We start from the raw sequence: 13,609 nt of genomic DNA on the forward strand, positions 1-13,609 counted from the left end.
ACAGTCTCCGATGATTGATTCAGTTCCGGTAGTTCGAGAGTTCGCCGATGTGTTTCCTTCTGATCTTCCTGGCATGCCACCAAATCGTGATATTGATTTCTGTATAGATTTGGCCCCAGGCACCCAGCCTATATCTATCCCACCGTACCGTATGGCTCTGAAGGAGTTGAAGGAGCAGCTTGAGGAGTTGTTAGAAAGGGGTTTGTTAGACCCAGTGTATCGCCTTGGGGTGCACCAGCGTTATTTGTGAAGAAGAAGGATGGGACTATTGATTACCGCCAGTTGAACAAAGTCACCATCAAGAACAAGTATCCATTTCCTCATATTGATGACTTGTTTGACCAGTTGTAGGGTGCTAGGGTGTTCTCCAAGATTGACTTGAGGTCAAGGTATCATCATCTGAAGATTCGGGACTCAGATGTTCTGAAGACTGCATTCCGGACTAGATATGGCCATTATGAGTTCCTGGTGATGTCATTTGGCTTAACTAATGCCCCAGCAGCATTCATGGACTTGATGAACAGGGTATTTAGGCCTTACATTGATTCATTTGTCGTCGTCTTCATTGACGACATCTTGATATACTCCCGTATCCTAGGGGAGCACGAGCAACATTTGAGGGTAGTGCTTCAGACCTTGCGAGAGCAGAAGCTATATGCTAAGTTCTCCAAGTGTGAGTTTTGGCTAGAGTCAGTGGCATTCTTGGGGCATATTATGTCAGGATAGGGTATTAAGGTGGACCCCAAGAAGATTGAGGCAGTTAAAAGTTGGCCACGTCCTACTTCGATGAACGAGATCAGGAGTTTCATGGGGTTAGTAGGTTATTATAGATGATTCATGCAGGGCATTTCATCTATTGCATCATCTCTGACTAGATTGACCTGAAGGGTGCTCCCTTCCGTTGGTCTGATGATTTCGAGGCGAGCTTTCAGAAGCTCAAGACAACCTTGACTACAACATCAGTTCTTGTGTTGCCTTCCGGCTTAGGGGTGTATACGATATATTACGACACTTCGCGCATCGGATTGGGGTGTGTATTGATGTAGGAGGGGTGAGTTATTGCATATGCTTCGCGTCAGCTGAAAATCCATGAGAAGAATTATCCTGTGCACGATTTGGAGTTGGTCGCGATTGTTCATGCTCTTAATATATGGATGCATTATCTGTACAAGGTATCATGTTAGGTTTATACTGATCATCGCAACTTATAGCACTTGTTCAAGTAGAGGGATCTCAATTTGAGGCAGCGTAGATTGCTTGAGTTGCTGAAGGATTATGACATCACCATTCTTTATCATCCGGGCAAGGCAAATGTGGTCGTGGATGCCTTAAGTAGGAAAGCAGAGAGTTGGGTAGCTTGGTGACAGTAGAGCAGAGGCCACTAGCTTTGGACATCCAGTCCTTGGCTAACAGACTTGTGAGGTTGGATATTTCAGAGCCCCACCGAGTTCTTGCGTGCGTTGTTGCTCAGTCTTCATTATTGGGGCAGATCAGGGCCCGGCAATTTGATGATCCACATCTGGCAGTTCTCAGAGAGACAATGCTTCAGGGTAGTGCCAAGGAGATTTCTATTGGCGAGGATGGTGTTTTATGGCTCCAGGGTCGCCTATGTGTTCCTAATGTTGATGGCCTAAGGGAGAGGATACTAGATGAGGCACACTGTTCGCGGTATTCTATTCATCCGGGTGCTACGAAGATGTATCGTGACTTGAGGCAGCATTATTGGTGGCGGAGGATGAAGAAAGACATAGTGGATTATGTGGCTAAGTGTTTGAACTGCCAGCAGGTCAAGTACGAGCATCAGAGACCGGGTGGCCTACTTCAGTAGATGCCTATACCAGAGTGGAAGTGGGAGCGCATTACTATGGATTTCGTAGTTGGCTTGCCCCGGACCTTGCGGAAGTTTGATGCAGTGTGGGTCATCGTGGATAGGTTGACCAAGTCGGCACACATTATACCGGTTGTGACTACTTACACTTCGGAGAGACTGGCTCAGATTTAGATTCGGGATATAGTCTGGTTGCACGGTGCACCTGTTTCCATCGTATCGGATAGGGGCCCTCAGTTCACTTATCATTTTTGGAGAGCTATTCAGGGTGAGTTGGGGACCCGCGTGGAGCTTAGCACAGCATTTCACCCACAGACCGACAGGTAGTCGGAGCGGACAGTCCATATCTTGGAGGACATTCTTAGAGCATGTGTGATTGACTTTAGATGATAGTGGGATCAGTTCTTGCCTTTGGCAGAGTTTGCTTACAACAACAGCTATCAGTCTAGCATTGAGATGGCTCCATTTGAGGCTTTATATGTTCGGCAGTCATTCTCCTATCGGGTGGTTTGAGCCTGGTGAGGCTAAGTTATACGGTACAGATTTGGTACAGGATGCCTTGGACAAGGTAAAGTTGATCCAGGAGAGGCTTCGCACAGCTCAGTCCAAACAGAAGAGTTACACAGATTAGAAGGCGCGAGATGTATCACTTATGGTTGGCGAGAAGGTCCTCTTGAAAGTCTCGCCAATGAAGGGTGTTATGAGGTTCGGGAAGAAGGTCAAGCTGAGCCCAAAGTTTATTGGCCCATTTGAGGTGTTGAGACGAGTTGGGGAGGTTGCTTACGAGCTTGCTTTACCCCCTAGTTTATCGGGAGTCCACCCAGTCGGTCACGTGTCCATGCTTCGGAGGTATCATGCCGATTTGTCCCGTGTGTTGGACTTCAGTACTATTCAGTTGGATGAGAGCCTGAGTTACGAGGAGGATCCAGTTGCCATTATTGATAGGCAGGATCGCCAGTGAAGATCCAAGAGGATTTCAGCAGTAAAGGTCCAATGGAGGGGCCAACCAGTCGAGGAGGCGACCTGGGAGTCCGAGGAGGATATGCGGAGCAGATACCCACATTTATTCAGCACTTCAGGTACGTTTCTATGCCCGTTCGAGGATGAATGTTTGTTTAAGAGGTGGAGAATATAACGACCCGACTGGTCATTTTACCTTTTAGAACCCTGTTCCCTTAAATAAAACTTCCTGCACTTGCTTTAACTCATTTATGACCCGCGGGGATAGTTGGTTCGGGAATTTGAAAGGATTTGGGTTGAAATATGCTCATTTGATTCCTTAAGATTTTCTTAAAAGGCTAAGTTTGATTTTGGTCAACATTTTTAGTAAACGGACCCAGATTCGTGTTTTGACGGTCCTGGAGGGTCCGTAGGAAATATGGGACCTGGGCGTATACCCAAAATTGAATTCCGAGATCCTTAGCCAGAGTAATAAATTTTTATTAAAAATTGTTAAACTGAAATTCTAAGGATTTAAAGAAACTAAATAATGATTGATCACACGAGTATCGGGCTCGTATGTTGGTTCCGGAGCCCAGTACAGATCCAAAATAGCATTTAAGACTTGCCCGCATAATTTGGTGTCAATCCGAGTAGTTTAAGGGAGTTTCGGCTCGTTAGAGGAAAATTAAGAACTTGAAGTTCATAAGTTTGATTCAATTGGTTTTAGGGGTGATTCTTAGATTTAGCGTTGTTTCGAACGTTCCGAAGATTCGAGTAGGTCCGTTTCATGATTTCATACCTGTCGGTATGTTCAGGCGGGGCCCGGGAGCCCCGAGCGTCAATCGGACGAGGCTCGAGTGAAGTTGAAATTTTTGAGAAGTGCTTCTGTCATAACCGCACTTGTGGTTGGTTGACCGCAGGTGTGAGACCACAGAAGCGGTCTGCCTATCACAGATGCGGCCCAGGGCAGGCCAGACCCAAACCGCAGAAGCGGCTCCCAAGCCGCAGAAGCAGCCTCGAGACCACAGAAGCGGTCGCAGCCCACTTGGCCAGTTCTGCAGATGCGTTTGATTTCTCGCAGAAGTAGGACCGCAGATGCAGTCCCCTGACCGTAGATGCGGAAGTCGCTGAAGTAGTAAGCTTCATTTAATACGGGTTCTAAGTCCCTCTTTGCCACTTTTCACTCCTCCATTGGCGATTTTAGGAGCTTTTGAGAGAAGACTTCCACCTAGTATCTTGAGGTAAGTTTATCCCACCTATTCTTAGGTTAATACTTGTGTCTTAGGTAGATTAAATACTAGAATTAAGGTAAAATCAAGAGGTTAGAGCAAAACCTAGGGTTTTGACAAAAGTTAGATTTAACCACGGAATTTATTATGAAATGAATTAGAAATCGTATATTTTTGATCCTTAGGTTATGAAAAACAACTTCCTTCAAAAAGTTTCGGAATCCGAGCACGTGGGCCCGGGGGCGGATTTTAGGAAACTTGTTAATGGTTGGAAAATTGCTTAAATAGCTAGAATTTGATCTTGTAAGCTTATATTGACTAGTTCCTACCTCATTTAACTAGTTTTGGATCGTTCGGCTCCAAATTGAGAGTTTGGGCTCGTCCATGGTATTGGAAGTGCACTTTGGAGCGAGGTGAGTCTCCTTTCTAACCTTGTAAGAGGGAATTATCCTCATAGGTGTAATAATTGGATAATTGCTACTAAATGCGGGGGCTACGTGCGCACTAGGTGACGAGAGTCCGTGCGTAGCTACTATTATGTTAATTATCCGGGTAGTCTAGGACCTGTACCATGCTATATTTGTGAATGTCTCTATATTTTCTTGCTAATGTGATCACTTAAGGTATGCTAGAAACTTGGAAAGGAACATTTGCGAATGTATACACTTGTTGGACACTTGTATGAATTTGTTTGAAAATAAATGTGCATTCATGTGTTTCCTTGATATTAATTGATATTTGTGGATCGGGTCGATCGCCTCGGTAGAAATAGATGCATCTATGGTTCGCGTCATTCGACCCTCTGGCAGTGCACAGTTTATTTTCTGTTGGATCGGGTCGTCGACCTCGGCATAATGTGTGCATGATATCCATGTGAAATCTTATCCATGACTTGATCTGCTAAATATTTGAAATGTAAATGGCTGATTGTAAAATTGTCAAGAACATGACTTATTACCTCTCGCTACAAACTGTTGATTATTTTTGACTCCCATGTTTAGTACAATTCTTCATTATATTATTTGACCTTAGTAAGTATCAAGTCGACCTCTCATCTCTATCTTTTCGAGATTAGGCGGGATAATTACGGGGTACATATTGTTTATGTACTCATACTACACTTCTGTCACTACTAGAAATTGGAGCTATGGCAACCTTTCGAAAACCGTTACAATAAATAAGCTAACCGTCCTTATAGGGCTAATGGGACGGATTTGGACACGTTCCGGGATTCAGTGTTACAATAGGTCTATTGGAACGGTTATTTGCAACAGTTTACAAACCGTCTCCATAGATAGGGTATTGGAACGGTTTGTACTGCTACCACTATTCTATCTACAAAAACGGTTTCCTTTTCATTTGGGACGGTTATAAACCGTCCTGGTAAAATAATACAGCTGATTTTTTTAAGTCTATTGCAACGGTTTTCATGATATATTGCAACGGTTTGTGTGATATATTGAAACAATTATCAGTACCCCTATTGCAACAGATATTATAACATATTGGAACAGTTATAAAGGGCTGCTCTTATTATTTGCTAGGTCTATTGGAACGGTTATATTCTCTATTGCAACAACTTGTAATTTCTGATATTTATGGAAGCAAAATGAGAAATAGTTTCCTATTCTATGAAATTGTTTACACCATATCCAACTAGCATTATCCATATACAAAAACAAAATATGGATACATTGTTTGGTCAAACAATTCAAAAGTCAAAATAGATGAGTTTGTATACAAAAAGTTCTAAACTAAAATATCCTTAAACATAATAATAGAAAGTCTAACAACGATCAATAACACTCAAGTAAGGTCTTCGTCACTGCTTTCATCTGCAATCACTGCACCTACAAAACACAATGAGAAATAATTAAACAAAAATTTTAGGATAATTGAATCACAAAGTAATTGAATGACCAATTTGATAACTTGAAAATTTTCAAACTCTCTAAATTCTTAAATTTTTTGGCAAAGTTTCCTTTGTAAAAATGACTATTCCAAAATTTTCAACCTGCGCAAAACATCATTTTGAAGAACTCCCACTGTCAGTCATGGAAATTGGAAACAGAACTACTGCTCAATGGTAATTTGCTTAGTTCAAACATCCCTGCAGAAACTAATAAGGTTGTTTCTCACTTCTCAATTTCTGAAGCAATGCAGAAACCATAGAAAATTAGAACAACTACTATATGCCGAACCATATGCAGAAACTTGTAGAGGTAAATCCTATTATCCTAGAAAACGTATAAAAAATAGAACTGTTATATTTACTTGTGCAGAAACTATAGAAAATAGAACACTTAAGTATAAACACTTAAGTTGACGGAAGAGAGTATTCTAATATAAATGATTCAGGTGCTTTCGAGTTTTCAACAAATATGCTGCAAGTAAGCTTTCTTTACGAATGTAACTTGCTCATCTCTCTTTCACATCCCAAACTGAATATCTTGATTTATTTTTAATGATCAAGCTTCAACATCTTTGTCTATAACTTCTAAAGTTTTTTTTCTTTATCTTTTTCATAACTTCTAAGGTATTTCTAAATTATGAAAAATCAAAAAAAAAAAAAAACAGAAAAAAGAATTAAAAAACAATGAAGTCATCTTCATTCACTATAGAAACTAGACAAATTAAGATCAACCAAGATCTTTAATTGAAAAAATGTGCACATGTACAAGCTACTCTTCAGTACGAGCTAGCACTCCATATTCTCCACCAGATTCATTACCCTCATAGAAGGAGCCAGTTCCAAGGCAATCACGCTCAACAGAGTAGTCATGATTCGTGAATCCGCAGCAACCAAGTAAACTTGAAATTTTTGAAAGAAGTCTACGTTAGAAATTATTAGAAAATAGAAAGGGAAAGGGGGGTTTTGAGCAGATAGCAGCTTTTCTTGTCTGTCTCAAGCCTCTAAGTCTAAAGTTTAAGGGATTAGGGAATTAGGGGTTTTGGGTATGGGCTTAGGCTTATTGATACTATGCACCTAACATATATCCACTGTCAATAAGTTTGCAAAGCGTAATAATACAAAAATCTGCCACCATCGTCAATTGTTCAAACAGTTCAAACATCTGTGAAATGAATGCTATTTATCCACTGTCATTCCAGCTAAGGTAAATCATATTCATATATAAGGAAGTTTGATAATTTGGATGAAGATAGTGCGAGCATCTCTAGAATAGCAGCAGATAAAATATGCACATGAATTCTAAACTCAGAATGGCAACTAGAATATAGCAATGCAATTCATCATTCTGGAGAAGTTTGCAAAGCGTAATATATATCCTAGCATATATAGTTCTTGGTATCAACAAGTATAATTCTAAATTGAATAACCTAAAAAAAACAGAAAGATAGTCGTTTATTTCTTAGCAAAAGAACAGCCCCGCTTTATTTCATGCAATATTAAATCAGTACTTTTTTCATTTTAAATAAGCAATATTAATACCTGGAATGAGTTGGCCTTCTTTGTTGCTATTAGTAGATGGACGACGGATTGGTTGTAAAGTTGCTTGTTGTGCAAAAGAAGCTTCTCCTAGAGAATTATCACCCAATGCCGCTAGAATAATGTTAGCATCAATATCAATTCCTGAACACTGAAGTCGTGCAAGGACATCTGCAACAACTTCTTGACGGATAGTTGCCTTTTGTTCCTCAATTTTTTCCTCCATTCTTTGTATATTCTCCTCCATTTTTTGTAGATAATTTGTAGTATTTGAAGAGGATTCAAAACATCCTACTTTCCCTCTCAAAGAATTCTTGTAACCCCTCGTCCATACAATCTCAGGCGTCCCGGATGTCCAGGCCCCATGATAGATGCAAATGCATCTACGGACTCACTAAGCACTAGTTTCTTCCATTTCATTTTGAGCGTGATAAAATCAATAGTCAATGAGGGGAGCAGTGCCATCAGAGAACGTAGCATCTAACTGAAACCACAGATTTTGGATCTGGCTTTTAAAAGGAATTGCTTGGACTTTGGATTTAAGGACTTACTGGAGAAAAGGAATCAATCTGCTTTTTCTGCATCATTAGGTTTCATACTGCACCATTTGGAAACTAGGGAGAGCCAGTTTCATTACATTTAGTTGTATTAAATGGTTTACTATGATGCTTTAATTTTATAAAGTTTCAACAAAAAAGATATAAGCATACTTGTAGCTTTTTCACCTTTCTGATATGTACATCTTTCTGATATGTACACCAGCTTTTGGGATTAGTAAGCTCAAGGCCCTGTGGTTGTGCATTTAGGTAGCTTTTTCAACTGAGAAATTGTGCCTTTTGCACCCTAGTTCATCTTGCAGCCCCTTACTAGTTAGTAATGAATAGTGCCTTTTGCACCCCAGTTCACCCCCAGAAAATAATAACTTAATAGATACATATCATCAGTGGGAAACACTTAGAAAGCTGCTCCTAACCATGAATTCCGAAGTTGAACCTCCTAACATGTATTCCGAAGTTGAACCTCCTTATGATATTCAGAGGAAGGGCAATATACCATTCTGTTAAAACTGGGCGGCATAAAAACAATGAAAGAAGAACTAGGCAGCATTTTAGCGAAGAGGAGAAGACTTAGAAAGAAGAATCGAAGGTAAAAAAAATTCGCCAGTATTTCACTGCTATTTGGACGCTGAAGAAGAATAAGAAGAAGAAGAAGGAGGAGGAGGAGAAGGAGGAGGAGAAGGAGGAGGAGGAGGAGGAAGAAATCATCACATACCTGTTGCCACTGAATCTCTGTTGAAGTTGAAAAGGGAACGCTAGTCGCTGTTGCTGCTGGTCGTGTTTTAATAAAAGTGCAATGATCCCTTCTTTTTTAATTAAATAGGCTGGCAGCTTCACTCGCTTCGCTGCTACACCAACAGATTCAACGACCTCTATATTCTTTCTCTGTGTAGCTAATTTGCGAGCAGCACCCTGAGAAAAAATAAGAAGGCAAAGGTTTGATGATGTCCAAGAGAGGAAAGACATAAATGTACCAAAAGCTAGTATTCTCGTGTAATCTTCAGATATTTTCTGAATAAAAAAAAATAGATTTTTCGACCAACTCTATGTCTGTTCTTCTAGCTATTTGTGATCTTTCCATATCCTTTATACATTCTGATATCAGTTAGCTTGGTATAATTGTCTTCTTAAGGTTGATTACTCTTTTCTACAATATTCAAACCTTACTATTTCTATTTTAAGACAAATAATTGTAAGATCATGCCCCATTATATTAACAATTTAAATTAATTAAAACTGCAGAGATCATATAAAGGAAATCATGAGAATCTTGAACCAAATGATTCAATTGATATAGACATTAAGGATAAAAAAAGAAGAGAACATAATCACTTTGTGAGGTCACTGGTCAAAGAGTGAACATTGTTGTCGTTGGAGATACTCCAGTAAGTTTATAATTCCTTAGAGGCAATGTCATCAAGGGAAAATGCATGAAAATTTATATGCTTTCCATGCTTCTGTTGGTTATGCAGTCATGCAAGCTATTGAGCAATTATGATTTTATCAATTCTTCACTGAATAAGAAAGAATATGCAATGAAGATGAGACAAATTAAGAAAGCAACAGGTGAAACTTAGCAAGCAAAATAAGCTAGAAAGACAGAATTCTGGTAAAAGAAATCAGAGACTCGATGTACAGAAGTGAACAAGGGGACAATTATTGGATTCTTAGCTATGATGCAACTCTTCGTTACCCTTATCTGTTACAACTCTTTAGTACCCTCATTCAGACTATTTGGCTGATAACAGCCTTATTAATAATTTGTTGGATAAAATTAAGAGAAGGGTAAAATAGCCATTTAGTTTTTGATGGATATTTTGATAATTCAACTTTGACTTTAGGACCTTCCCACTTTTAGAATAGTATGACTAGTCTCTCGGCACGTGCGTTGCACGTGTATCATAAGGTATGTAGTAAAATAATTTTGTAAAAGTTTTCGATACTATTTAAGTGAAGCTTTGACTAAGTGATTTTGGAAATAAGGTTCATAAATTAAAGAACCAGAAAAGGTAGAAACACTCTTGAAATGACGAAAGGACATCAATATATAATTCCTTTTCTTTTTACAAATAAAAATTGCATCATCATTCAAATAGCAATTTTTCTTCAATCTGTATCAATTTTTCTTGAATCTGTATATTCAGAAAGGCAAGCAATTTGTCTGAGAAGAATAACCCCAATGTCTAATAGACGTGAAGACAAACACTTACCCATTAGACTAAAGCACAGACATGAACGAATCTCACAATTTTAAGTGAAAGCAACACAAGCATAATTGAACAGAAGTAAAAGAATATGTTTATCAAAAATATTACCAGAGAAAGAAAAAAGGAGCAGCGAAAAGATTTTTCTGAATAACCAAGAAAGCGAACAGGGAAGATAGAACATCGATAGCAAACATCGAACAAAAATCCCATGGTTTCAAACAGAACATCAAAACCTAACAAATAAATCCCCCAATTTTACAAACTAGAAATCACAGCAAAGATCGAATATCTATAGCAAACATCGAATAAAGAAACTATTACCAAAGAAATTGGGGCAGCGAAATGATTTTTCTGAATATTACCGGAGAAAGAAAAAGGGAGAGATAAGGAGAAAGAAAAAGGAGCAGCAAAAATAGGAGCAGCGAAAGAAAAAATTACTCCAGAAAGAAAAAAGCCCCCAAAATATTACCAGAGAAAGCAAAAAAAGAGCAGCGAAACAATGTTTTTGAATAACCAAGAAAGCAAACATCGATAGCAAACATCGAATAAAGAAAATCTCATGGTTTCAAACAGAAAATCAAAACCTAACAAATAAATCCCCCAATTTTGCAAACTAGAATCACAAATGTATCATGTAATACAAACAAAGCAGAAGCAAAGACCTTCAAACAACAACAATAACAACAACGCCATTGGAGTCGAAAACGACGATGCAACTGAGGCCAAAAGCGCTCCTATTCTTAAGGAGAAGAAATCCAAACGCCAAATTAAAGAAAACATAAGGGAAAATTGAATAGTTATACAAACATCAAACAGGGGAAAATCGATAGCCTACCTCGGAGATTGCTCGTATGTTAGCCGAAACTGGTCGTCAATCACCGGCAGTTGCCGTCCGTCACCGGAGCTGGCCGACAGAGTCCATTGATGGTGAGGTCGATGTGTTCTAGGTTGAGGTTGAGAGAGACGGTGTTCAAGGTTTAATTTTGAGACTGAGTTTAGAGAGAGTGACAGAACCTTCTATGTCAAATATTAAAGAGTTATAAAATATTAGTGGGGTCAATGTTTTTAATAAAAATATAGGAGGGAAAAGTAAATTGTCCCAATATACTTTTATTTTATAAAACCGTTCCCACAGGTAACTCTATGGTATCGCTTTTACAAACCGTCTCCATATATTCACTTATAGTAACGGTTATTATACTATTGGAATGTTTGTTCTTCATAAGTGTCCCAAAAACCTTTTGACTCTATTAGGACGGTCTAACCGTTCTAATATATGATCTATTGTAACAGTTACAAAACCGTTGCACAATAACTGTTCCAATAAAGTCATTTTCTAGTAGTGTGTACTTAATTGTACAGGATCTGAGGCAGGTACATCTGGCTATCAGTCTGGTGCGCGCCCCTGATTCATAGTCCGGGACTTCCACGGTGAGCTGCCCTTTCCTGTGTCGTTCAGCAGCTTGATGGAGTCTCTCTTTATTTATTTTTGCTGTCTATTCTATTTCGGACAGTAGGATGGATTTATTCTTTTGTATATCTACTAGTTGCCCACAACTTGTGACATCACGTCTTGACACACACATTAGTAGACGTTTCATTTGGGTTGTATAATTATTATCAAATATTGTGTATTATCACCTGACTTCAATTGCAAATTAAGAAAATGTTGTAACTGTTTTGGGTAAGTAAAATAAGAATTTACTAATACTTCCGCGTTGGCTTGGCCTGACAATGGTATTGGGCGCCATCACGATCTGTTATGGAAATGGGTCGTGATAGTTGTGATTTAGATATGAATATTGTTGTTTGATATTAGTTGACCTTGATTATAATTCACCAATATATAGTTGTTTCTTCTATTCTGTGATTAATTGCTTAATTGTCTGGTCAGCAGTTAGGTTCTATTTACTATCTATGCTATGCTTGGGAAAACCGTGTTTAGATTAGAGAAGAATTGAAGAGAGCTTGATCTTAACCCTTAGGGGGAGCGGATTTGTGGTTAAGATAGGAATATACCTAGTCACCGTGCTTAATTAAATATCGTAATCTTAATGCATTCTTAATAGATTGATTTCATAGGAATATAGGCATTAATCTATTGAGAATAAGTGAGTAGTACTTCGGGAGAAAGCTATGAGAGCATTTATCGATTAATTAGCGACCATGAGTGAATTATATGAAAAGGAGAGTTAATTAGAACACAATACGAATGGTTAATCAATCACAACCCTGGAATACTTGTCTCTACTGAATACACAACAATCAACTCGTTACTTGATAATTTAGTTATTATTTTGAATAGTAGTATAATATAATCATATTATTGGATTTTGATTTTAGCTGGATTGAATAACAATTTTAGTGATTTAGTGAGTAGTTTATACAAGTCTCTATGGGTTCGACACTCAACTTATCATTGTATTACTTGTCGACCACGTATACTTGTGTGTGCATTTGGGAGCAACACAATTCGATTAGTATTTACAGAATTATTATTTAGGATTGAGAATATACTTCGGGCCAAGAATGTTTTCGGATTTAATAAATAAAATTTCAGTAGGTTTCAAAGTACTCTAATTCCTAAATATTAGGATTTTCTACGTAGTTCAAATAAGAAATTTTTTAATATTAAATTTATGAAATTATTAATTTAATAAACTGTCAATTAGCCGTAAGAACTAAATGCAGGGCGAAGCTACAGTAGTAAGTGCGGGTTCAGGCGAACCTAATGACTTTTTCCCCAACTCTATATTTGTGTTGAAAAATTTACTCATATACATATATATATACATATGTATATGTATATATTAGGCCGAACTGTAAAATCCCAGAGATTTCTGCACTAAAACAAATTTTGTTCTAGTACAAGCTTTAAGTTGGACAAAAGGATTTTCAAATACGAGAAAATATGTATAACTATATTTTATATTTTAGGTTTAGGAGGTGGTATGACATAGAAAATAGGGAAAAGTAGTTTGGGACAAAATAGAAATATCCAAGGTAAGAACACAACTATAGCACCCAAGGCGTGGAATTGAGATAAAAGGGACGGGTAAAGAGAAAATAGCTTCATTCTTCAAAAATTAAACCTCTCTTCTCATCCTCAAGTCATCCTAGGGTTCTCATACTAGCTAAGGTGAGTTTTCAATGCGATTAACGCTAGAATACTACTTTCAAACATCAATTATAACATTATTCCATCTTGAAATTGTTAGATACTCAACAAAAACTCAAGAACAAGATCTCTCCACTAACCTAGGGTTTTGTAATTCAAGGTAAGCTTCGTAACTCCTTTCAACCATGATTATTAGAAAGGTTTAGGGTTGATATTTGTTCTAATAAACTACTACTAAAAAAGATACTTATGAACGATGAACCCTAGAAAGTCAGAAGAG

The 13,609-nt window shown here is 38.2% G+C and overlaps 2 protein-coding genes across 7 annotated transcripts; one reads left to right on the forward strand and one right to left on the reverse strand.

Moving 5' to 3' along the window:
* The first annotated feature begins 1,540 nt into the window (after positions 1 to 1,540).
* LOC138879919 (uncharacterized) lies at positions 1,541 to 2,459 on the forward strand. The gene is made up of 2 exons (XM_070159567.1): positions 1,541 to 1,786; positions 2,247 to 2,459. Exons 1-2 carry the CDS (start codon positions 1,541 to 1,543, stop codon positions 2,457 to 2,459), a joined length of 459 nt encoding a protein of 152 aa, XP_070015668.1.
* Positions 2,460 to 5,609: 3,150 nt separating this feature from the next.
* Positions 5,610 to 11,235, reverse strand: LOC104212888 (uncharacterized). Of its 6 annotated transcripts, none has more exons than XM_070160601.1 (4): positions 11,047 to 11,235; positions 7,451 to 8,916; positions 6,014 to 6,109; positions 5,610 to 5,849 (listed from the first exon to the last, which is right to left on the reverse strand). In XM_070160601.1, the coding sequence occupies exons 2-3, from the start codon at positions 7,692 to 7,694 to the stop codon at positions 6,048 to 6,050; spliced, it is 306 nt and encodes a 101-aa protein (XP_070016702.1). In that variant the 5' UTR covers positions 7,695 to 8,916; positions 11,047 to 11,235; the 3' UTR covers positions 5,610 to 5,849; positions 6,014 to 6,047. The 6 variants fall into 6 exon arrangements, with proteins under 6 accessions (XP_070016702.1, XP_070016701.1, XP_009760558.1 ...); XM_070160600.1 differs by having other exon boundaries at positions 6,014 to 6,118; XM_009762256.2 differs by lacking the exon at positions 6,014 to 6,109.
* Positions 11,236 to 13,609: the final 2,374 nt, after the last annotated feature.

This window comes from Nicotiana sylvestris, chromosome 10 (genome assembly GCF_000393655.2).
Source record: "Nicotiana sylvestris chromosome 10, ASM39365v2, whole genome shotgun sequence".
Classification (NCBI taxonomy): domain Eukaryota; kingdom Viridiplantae; phylum Streptophyta; class Magnoliopsida; order Solanales; family Solanaceae; genus Nicotiana; species Nicotiana sylvestris.

Excerpts from the sequence above, each read along its gene's own strand:
- LOC138879919 (XM_070159567.1), top strand. The coding sequence starts at position 1,541 with ATGCTTCAGGGTAGTGCCAAGGAGATTTCTATTGGCGAGGATGGTGTT. Across the intron at positions 1,787-2,246 it reads AGTGTTTGAACTGCCAGCAG|AGTTTGCTTACAACAACAGC; the intron begins GTCAAGTACGAG and ends TGCCTTTGGCAG.
- LOC104212888 (XM_070160598.1), bottom strand. The coding sequence starts at position 7,694 with ATGGAGGAGAATATACAAAGAATGGAGGAAAAAATTGAGGAACAAAAG. Across the intron at positions 6,811-7,450 it reads AGAAGGCCAACTCATTCCAG|TTTACTTGGTTGCTGCGGAT; the intron begins GTATTAATATTG and ends AAAAATTTCAAG.